The sequence below is a fragment of the Nicotiana sylvestris genome, chromosome 12 (genome assembly GCF_000393655.2).
Source record: "Nicotiana sylvestris chromosome 12, ASM39365v2, whole genome shotgun sequence".
Lineage (NCBI taxonomy): Eukaryota > Viridiplantae > Streptophyta > Magnoliopsida > Solanales > Solanaceae > Nicotiana > Nicotiana sylvestris.
The window spans coordinates 139,667,675-139,677,602 of record NC_091068.1 but is presented as its reverse complement, the minus strand read 5'-3'; the positions used below and the strand labels follow the sequence as shown (position 1 = coordinate 139,677,602).

Here is a 9,928-nt window from a genome sequence, read left to right as displayed (position 1 = left end):
AACTATTATAATTAATTAGTTTTGCTCCAATCCACAGATTTAGTTGCAACAACGGAAGTTCAATAGACGCGCCTTTTACGAGCGTGTTGACACTGACATCCATCGGTCACTGTTGTGAATTCCATGCAAAATCCTCTCATAACCCAAGCCCCCCAATCCTCACACACACACACACACACACACTCCCTCTTCACTTTTTAGCTCATTTTCACGCTCACAATTGTCCTTTAATTTCCCTCTTTGCCCCTCATTTTTTCCCATTTTACCTTCCCAACCCTCAAAACAGATTCTCCCAATTTTCTTAATTACCCATTTTACCCTCTTAATCCCCTCTCCAGATTACCAGAATTAAAACGCATTCCTTTATAAGGCAATACACCACTTCTCTCTCACTCACTCTCTGTTTCTCTCCTTTTAGTTGCTCCCCTTCAGTTCCGAATCGAAACGCCTCGCTTTTTCCTCTCTCTCTACAAATCACACACACACAGAGTCACTTTCTCTTTCTGCATTTGAATTGTGTGAGGCGTACGTACGTCAATGGCGGTTCCTCCGACTGTACCTGCAACGCCGGCATCGTTGTACGTTGGTGACCTTCACCATGACGTAACCGATGGACAGTTGTTTGATGCTTTCTCTGAGTTCAAAAGCCTTGCTTCTGTTCGCATCTGCCGTGACTCATCCACTGGCCGTTCCCTCTGTTACGGCTACGTTAACTTTATTTCTCCTCAAGACGGTATATATCTCTATATCTCCCTATTTTTATCTCTTTTTCCAAGTATGTACATTGATTGGTAGGGTCTCCGTGTGTACGTGTCTTGTTTTTATCGATAGAAACGTTACTTCGTGTGATCGGGTTCAAAATTCAACTGAATTTTGCTTTTGCATGGCAAATTTGGATCAGAATTTCCTGTTGAATTGATTTCATGATTGATCAATCGATAATTGAATAGACTCTAATGTACAAGTTTTGAGATTTTGTGTTTACGGTACGGACAAGCCACTCGTTTAAGTGTCTTAGTCTATTAACGTTGTGGTGCTGGTTTTGGCTGTTAATAAATGGATCAATAAATTAATCAGATAGCCTGAAAGTGAGAGAAGAAGATAGAGAGGGCGAATGTCATTTTTGCTCTTTAAGATTAAAAAAAATTAAATTGAATTATTTACTGTGTACTCATGCATGATGTTGCTTTTGGTGTACTGTATGCTAGTTCTGTCTTGTGATAGAAAAGATGTATGATATCAAATGCTGAGGAATTGATTGTCTGATTTGAGTGATTTTTCTGCTCCAAGTCATTTGATTTGATCTGTCACTGACATTAGCTGTTAGGAATATATGTTTGTTGGTGCTCTATGAAATAAGAGGTATATAAGTGGATATCTTGTGATTTTATCGGCTATAACTGGAAGGAAGTTTATTGTTTTTTCCGGTATGAGTCATTTAGGTAGTTCTTCTTACAAGTTGGATCCTTTAAGGTTGACATTAATTACATGATGTTTTTTAGGTCCTTGATGATTCATTGGTTGGATGGTTATTCTAGATCTCGATCTTGTTGTAATACTCGTTAATTGCTTTGTCGTTTTGGAAAGTTGAGAGACTACGGAAGCAAACTTCATTAACTGTAGTTTAGTTGCTTTTATCGGCTAACAGCATGTATCATTCATAAAATATTGTGGATAAGCGGATATTATCTTACCTGTGATTTTGGCGTACAAGGGATGAGCTAACCTTTTGATTATATGCCATCCCCGTCTAATGGAAAAATAAAATTCAATTGGGAAATAAAACTATTTTCCCCACATGAAGTGTGTGATATTCCAAGAAGATATCGAAACTAGTGTAATACTTAATGTGTTAGTAAGTTTTTCACTGACGGCTGATAATCGTTGTTGTTTTTTCCTGTCCTGTGATATTTGTGATATTTGCTGCCTGTGATATTTGCTTAGAAAGTTCGTTCTGGTTAGCATTTATTACACTTCTATTTATTGGACCAACGAGACTTGAGGGACAATGATAGTGCTCTTTAATTATCTTTGTTGTGTATGAACTGCTGTCGTATATGGTTGACTTTTTTTGAAATACTATGTGGTTTGATTTTTAACTTGGAAAGCTTCTTTTGTTTTGAAAAATATGTGCAGCTATACGCGCTATTGAGGTGAAAAATAACTCCACTCTCAATGGGAAAGTTATAAGGGTTTGCTGGTCTCGTCGTGACCCTGATGCGAGAAGAAGTGGGAAAGGAAACGTGTTCGTCAAGGTATGAGCATCCTTTGATTGAGTGAATAGTGTTCAATTGATTTGAGATCTTAACAGTTTCTCTATTTTTGATGCCTATCCAAATTCTTATTTTTACAGAATTTAAGTGATACAATTAACAATGCGAAGCTTCAAGAAATGTTTCAAAAGTTTGGAAATACCTTATCTTGTAAAGTTGTCTTTTCTGAGGAAGGGAACAGTAAAGGATATGGCTTTGTCCAGTTTGAGTCTGAAGAATCTGCGAATGCTGCTATTGAGAAGCTTAATGGGACCATGGTTGGAGACAAGCAGATGTATGTGCATTTCCGTATTTGTTGCAATCATCTAGCTTTCCATTTGACAATCATGATGAACTTAAATAAATTGATTGTTTTGTTGTTTATAAGCTTCTTATCTTAGTCTATGTATTTATGAATATCTTATGACATTGATGGCATAGGTATGCTGGTAAGTTTGTCAGGAAGAGTGACCGGATTTTGCCCAGTCCTGATGCTAAATACACAAATTTGTACTTCAAGAACTTGGACCTTGACATCTCGGAAGAGCATCTTAGAGAAAAATTCTCTGGGTTTGGGAAGATTATTAGCTTGGTCATTGCAAAAGATGAGAGTGGAGCTTCAAAAGGTTTTGGATTTGTGAACTTTGACGATCCTGATGATGCTAGGAGAGCAATGGAAGCTATGAATGGATCACCAATTGGTAAGTCATGGCTTTGTGATGCTGTTGTATTCTCAATGTGATTGCAGACGATCCATTTATTATTTTGTCTGAGACATGTATGCATTAAGTAGGCTCCAAGACCTTGTATGTAGCCCGAGCACAAAAGAAAGCAGAGCGCGAACAACTTTTGAAGCGTCTGTTTGAGGAGAGAAGGAAGGAGCAAATCATGAAATACCAGGTCCTCATTCTCATTTCTTTATCACAAAGAAATTATTGTATTTATGATCTATTTATGTAAATACTTGGATTATCATGTCAGGGTTCAAATGTGTATGTCAAGAATGTTGACGATGATGTCTCTGATAATGAGCTGCGCGAGCTGTTTAGCCAATGCGGCACAATTACTTCTGCAAAAGTTATGCAAGACGAGAAAGGTGTGAGTAAGGGCTTTGGATTTGTATGCTTCTCCACAGCAGAGGAGGCCTATAAAGCTGTGAATACTTTTCATGGTGAGTCATACATTTTAAATATGCTCTAGATCATAATGAATAACTAGGTGGTGAAAGTTATTTCACACGAGGTAATTATAGTAAAACATGCTACAATCTTTTATTTCTTCCCCGTGATCTTTTTGAGCACCACAAAACCAGGATATAGGATTTATGTGGAGCATCTCCATGATTTTAATCAGTTCACTGTAGGAAAAGTGACAGACATGAACCATCTAAAAAAGCAATTAAAATGAAGAACAAGTGCTGCCAAATAATGAGGCTCTCTATTTGGCTGATATGTAACAGACCAAGCATAACACTAAATTTTAAGGCAGAAACACGTGCTAGTGCTGAAGCAAACATATCTTTCATGAAGCTTGTGAAGCGAAATGAGTCAGTTATGGTCAGTGACAGCTATTAAAAAATTACATTAAACATCTTAGACTCTTAGAATTAGATTATAATTCTTATTTTGTTATCACTGTCTCACTTCATTCAGGTGGAAAGTTCTGAACTGAGCTTCATGTCATTTTGTATTTATGCTTTTTTTCCCACCTAAATGCTTTGGCAAGTGCTCTGCGATCATAGAGCCAATTTTATCACTAGTCACTAACAGGCTTTAGATGAATTTGGCTGAAACTTCTTTCCGACATACTCTTTGTTCAGTCGTATTTTTGACTAGAAAAGCAAATTAAGGAGACAAGCCATCTTTAGTTTCTCAAGAAGCCTAAATTTTGTTCCAGCCATTTTGCAAGTATTAAGACAAATAAATAGAGGAATTAGGCCAAGCTTGCGTATATTATTGGTCAAGTATATGTTATGTGCTTATTCCTTGTAAAAAAAATGTTTATGTGCTTATATCACCCCATGCTTGTATCAGCACATTCTTCACCCAATAAAGGTGCTTCAATTTTGGAAATTCTATGTTGTCTCTTGTTTCCTCTCTCATATTGTTCACCTACTCTTCGGTGTACTGACAGTTTCCGTTCTTGAATTGAGTGATTTACTTGCCATAATAGGTGTCTTGATCTCTTAGCATCACAGTTCGGCATTAACTGACTACACTGTATGAGCTTTGATGTTTATGAGATGTTTCACAGGATTTATGTTGCGTCGAAAGCCGTTATATGTGGCTATTGCTCAAAGAAAGGAGGAAAGACAGGCCCAACTACAGCTTCTATATGCACAACGACTTGCAGGGCTAACAGGACCTCCAGCTATGTTTCCTGGTGGATATCCTCCTTTTTACTACCCAGCCCCCGGTGTTGTTCCTCAAATGCCTACACGACCTGGGCTGATGTATCAGGCTCTCGGTGTGAGGCCGGGTTGGAGGACTAATGGGTTCACAAACACCACTAGACCTGCCTTTCAACCTTCTCCAGTTCCCTTGGTTAGTCCCTGTAAACACTCATAGCACTCACTTGGTATCTCTACTTTCTCCACTTCTTGGAGTTTGTTATGGTCGATTAAGTTCTATTTGAATGCACAAAAAATTTATCCTTTTAGCACCAGTTGGGACACGTTAAACTGTGTTAACATGCTATAACTTAAACTTATGATGAAGGAGGTCACAGCTTGCGTCTTATTTTTCAGATTCCTAATAATTCCCGACAATATAGGCAGAATAGGGGAAGGATGAATGGATATATGCCAGCTTCAAATGTGACAAGCGTGCAGCAATCAAGTCAATCAGTGGTGTTATCAAATGGCAATCCTCAGGTGGTTAACCTCCTTACCTATTTTACATAATGTGAAATCTTGATTGTCCAAGTGTAAGGGTACCAAAGTGCTTTTAGAAGTTCTATTTGGAATGCTTACGTTAAAAACTGTTTAACTTCAAAAGTTTGACATTTGGGGCTTCCATGAAATATGAGCTTGCATTTAGATTGAAAGGGATTAGTGTGCTTAAATTCATAGTCAGGTAAAGGATAGAATAATTTCGCAGAAGCATAAAGATTAGTATCTATTCCATTCTCAATTTTGTGTAGCTACTCGTGATTTTTGGTGTTGATAGTATAGTTTTTCAAGAAATCTTGCTTAACTCCTTTATATTGCCACCAGAAGTTTGTTTCATATTTTTGAAACATCTAGGCCTTCTGTGTGCTGGCACTAAATTTCCTGAAATTGTTGTGGTTAGTTGGTTATTTCTAATTTGTAGTATTGCATGTTATTTCTAATTTGTAGTATTGCACTATCATATATCATTATATCCACGTTTGCCTTATATTTACCTCAGCATTTTGGTACGACTCATGTCTCACAAAGTAGCTATAACATCTATACTTACATTCAAGTTACTCAGGAATTTTCATCTTGAAATGGGAACCTGGTTACTTTTCTTATTTCTCCCCCTAGACTGATTCTCTTCAGAGTTAACATATGTTAGAACTTAAATAGTTGTAATAAGAACCACTTAACACATTGTATAGTCCTCACACTTACTGGTCTCAACTATCGAGTAACTATGTTACGTTGTCCTCAAGTTTTAGGCATGGCGTGTGCATGGGCCATTTTGTTTGAGATAGTTAAGCTGGGAGTTTTCAGTTTAATCCTTCTTTCTCCTGTTGGAGTACTAAAGAGTGCATCTGCATAGGATACCCGCGTCTTAAATATCTTCTTTTCTCTATTAGAATTCTTTTGTCGAGCAAATCGATATATTTCCCTTTACAATCACTTTGAAAACCCAGTACCATATTTAAAAAGATAAGAGCTGGTTTAGCCATTTATAATTTCGGAGAAGAAGTTTGTTTTAAATATTAAAAGATAGCTTATTTGTTCATTTTACTTAGTTGTGTACGTTAATAAGCTACAAACTCCTACTGTTGGTGAATGCCTTAACCTAGTATAATAATTATTCGAAAAATCGCTAATTATTCTGTTTGATTGGTGGCCAATGTATTCACTAAATACTCCCAAAATTTTGCATGCATGCAGCGTGCTGGGCAGTTCAAATATGTGCCCAATGGCCGGACTCGTGACATGAACAAAGGATCTGTTGCATCAAATGCTGGTTCTGCTGCAGTTGGATCTGTTGGATCAGTTGCTGAGGGATCTCAAATGCTGAGTACCTTGCTTGCTTCTGCTGCTCCTGAGCAGCAGAAACAGATACTTGGAGAGCGCCTTTATCCTCTTGTCAATCAACATAAGGTGAATTTCTTTCTATCTTTCCTTTTCCTTCAATAATAGCTTTTCGCTGGATTTCTTGTGCCAAATAATTTCAAGATTGCTGCTGGTTTATTGGTTCTTTTATCGAAAACCAAAAGATTAAAGAAACACTTGAGACAGGACTTAATTAATCCATCCTTAACAAATTGATTGCTTGGTTTGGTGGTCTGTCAAGAAGCTCTTTGAAGCTGTCTAGTTTTGTTCTCACTTACCTTTGGTTATTTACAATCAGTCTAACCTCAGTTAGTAGCGATTGGTCTTCGATGTTTCCTGACAACCGGAGAATTAGCAAAGCCATCTTAATAATGAAAATTACTTGGTTTCTGCAGCCCGACCTTGCTGCAAAGATAACGGGAATGCTCTTGGAGATGGACAATGCGGAACTACTGTTGTTGTTGGAGTCGCCGGAGTCTCTGGCAACCAAGGTGGAGGAAGCTGTTGAGGTGCTCAAGCTGTCTAAGGCTAAAGTTTCTAGCCAAGATTCACTTCATCCAAGTTTTCTTTCCGCGGAAGTTGCTGTCAACTGAAGAAAGGCTGCTGTGACAATTTTGTCTTTAGAAAAGTTTGAGGTTTTCTGAAGGGGTGGTGGTATGGTTAGGTAATAGAGTAAGCAAGGGTTGTCATACATTCTGGCAACCCCACACTCCGCTGCATGGAGTTCACATTTCGGCTTTTTGTCTGAAAATAGACTTATCTCTATTTACCTTCTTTAGAGGGATTTACTTCAGATTTTACATGACTTTATATTATATTTTGGTTTTAGTGCAGACTTTTGAAATTTTTTATGATGGTGTGTTTCTTTTTATATTTGTCTTAGTTAAATATCCTTCTATATATGATGTGTGCATGCTGCGATAGCTTTTGGGAAGCCAAAAACACTTTTATTCTCCAAAAAAACACATTTCTTTTGTGTGGAGACTTGAGGTGTTTGACCAAAAACAAGAAGTGGTTTGAGAACCAGCAGAAACAGTTGTTCTCTGTTGTTGGGGAAGCTACAAGTTGTTCTTAAGGAGAAGCAGAAATTAATTCTTTCAAGACAAAAAAGTGTATTTATCAATTATCTCCCTTTAATTTAACCCATATATCTCAAATGAAAATTTGTATTTACCAAACTCTCTCCTGTTAATTTAACCCATTATCTCTCGCGTATAATTAAATACAACCCTCTTTCTCCTCTTCTCCTTTTTTTTCCTTGTCTAATTATATTTATATTGATTAAAAACCTAATTAATATATACTTATAGTTTATGTTTTTAGATTTTTATCTATATCTATATTATTATAAAAGCATGAATGCTAGAAAGTTAAATGTTGAACGACAAAAATATCCCTATAATATTGACCGATAGTTATACCCTTCATAAATTAAAATATCCTATATAAAGAAACAAATTACATGTTGGATATGTAGGACCCATAAAAGGAAAAAAGGAAATAAAGAAAAAGTTAAAAAAATTGGTGAAGTCAAATTAGGGTGGCTGAAATTTTTTCAATAAGGGCGGCTGAAATCTGGACTTTACAAATTGAGGAACCAATCAGATTGGTTGGGTTGGTGAAAATGTGCCTATAAATATGAGCTTCATTCGTTCAGTTTAAGTACACCAAAATAACGAGAGAAGCATAAAGTAGTGAGAGTAATCCACAGATTGTGGTCTGTGAGATAACTAGTGAGTGGTAGTAATATTGTAGTGGGGTATTTTAAATAAAGAGTGTTATTTCTTTCAAAGTTGTAGTAGTCTCTTGACACTACTGAGTTGTAATATTATAGTGGTAATATTGCTCCACTCGGGTATTGCATTTTATCCCGCTAAAATATTTGGTGTCATTGTTACTCTCTTGTGTTATTATTATCTGCTGTGAATATTATTCCTGGGCGAGATTATTTTTTATCCCAACAATGTGGTATCAGAGCCATGACAAATAATGGTCCTCTATCTTTTCAGTACCCCCGTCTCACAAAAGATAATTATGAGAAATGGTGTCTACGTATGAAAGTCATTCTTGGCTCCCAGGATGTGTGGAAAATCGTAGACAGAGGGTATGCAAAACCAGATAATGAGGAAGCTCTGTCTCAAAATGAAAAGAGGTCTTGGCAAAGACAAGGAAGAAGGATCAACAAGCTCTCACGCTCATCCATCAATGTTTGGATGATGCCATGTTTGAGAAGGTGGCTGATGCTACCACCTCAAAGGAAGCTTGGGGGATTTTACAAAATTCTTTTCAAGGAATTGACAAAGTGAAAAAGGTAAAACTTCAAACTCTAAGGGCTGATTTTGAAGTTTTAAAAATGAAAGAATCCGAATGCATCTCGGATTATTTTTCAAAAGTGAAGGTTGTTGTAAATCAACTAAGAAGATACGGGGAGGACATAGAAGATGTCTGTGTGGTAGAAAAGATCCTTCGCACTTTAACACCTAAATTTGATTTTGTGGTGTGTGCTATTGAGGAATCTAAAGATTTAGACTCTATGATGGTGAAGCAATTGGAAGGTTCTTTACATGCCCACGAAGAAAAGATCAAAAGGAGACAAGAAGTGCCATCGGAGCAACTTCTTAAAACTCAGGCATCCTTCAAGGATTATGAAGGTGAAACAAGCTATCGAGGAAACGAACGAGGATGAGGACGAGGTCGAGGAGGTCATGGAAGAGGAAGAAGTAATGGTAACAACTTCAACAATGAAGTTAAAATCCACCAAACATTCAGAGGTCGTGGTTGTGGACAAAGAGGAGGAAGAGGACGTGGATACTACCAAGAAAATAATGGACAAAGGTATGACAAATCAAAAATTGAATGTTATAATTGTCATAAATTTGGCCATTACTCTTGGGAATGTCGTAGCAATGTTGAAGAAAAGGCTAACCTTGTTGACGACAAGAAAGAAGAAAATGAGTCAACGTTGTTGATGGCAATCAAGGAAGAAGACAGAGATGATTGCAGCTCGTGGTATTTGGACAATGGAGCAAGCAATCATATGTGTGGATGCAAAGAGAAGTTTGTGGAGATCAATAAAACAGTGAGAGGTAATGTGTCCTTTGGAGATACCTCAAAGGTTCAAATCGAAGGGATAGGTACGATTTCTGATCTCCTGTAAAGATGGTAGTCACAAGTTAATTCAAGATGTTTATTATGTGCCAAAATTAAAAAGTAATATTTTAAGTTTGGGCCAACTTCTTGAAAAGGAATATGACATCCACATGAAAAATATGCATCTTTGGCTTAGAGATTCAAGTGGAATTCTAATTGCTAAAGTGCATATGGCAAAGAATAGATTGTTTTCTCTGAATCTTAAAACAATTGATGCAAAGTGTTTGAAGGCTAATGTGCAAGATGAATCATGGTGTTGGCACATGCGATTTGG

General features: G+C 37.0%; 1 protein-coding gene across 1 annotated transcript; it reads left to right on the top strand.

The window, feature by feature from the left end:
• The first annotated feature begins 395 nt into the window (after nucleotides 1–395).
• Nucleotides 396–7,355, top strand: LOC104222204 (polyadenylate-binding protein 7). The gene is made up of 10 exons (XM_009773398.2): nucleotides 396–733; nucleotides 2,137–2,255; nucleotides 2,354–2,547; nucleotides 2,694–2,953; nucleotides 3,046–3,152; nucleotides 3,234–3,423; nucleotides 4,506–4,795; nucleotides 4,999–5,124; nucleotides 6,340–6,552; nucleotides 6,900–7,355. The coding sequence occupies exons 1-10, from the start codon at nucleotides 538–540 to the stop codon at nucleotides 7,095–7,097; spliced, it is 1,893 nt and encodes a 630-aa protein (XP_009771700.1). The 5' UTR covers nucleotides 396–537; the 3' UTR covers nucleotides 7,098–7,355.
• Nucleotides 7,356–9,928: the final 2,573 nt, after the last annotated feature.

Bases quoted from the DNA above. Each gene is read 5' to 3' on its own strand.
- LOC104222204 (XM_009773398.2), top strand. From the start codon at position 538: ATGGCGGTTCCTCCGACTGTACCTGCAACGCCGGCATCGTTGTACGTT. The intron at 3,153-3,233 runs GTCCTCATTCTC...TTATCATGTCAG, and splicing joins AGCAAATCATGAAATACCAG to GGTTCAAATGTGTATGTCAA. The intron at 3,424-4,505 runs GTGAGTCATACA...GATGTTTCACAG, and splicing joins AGCTGTGAATACTTTTCATG to GATTTATGTTGCGTCGAAAG.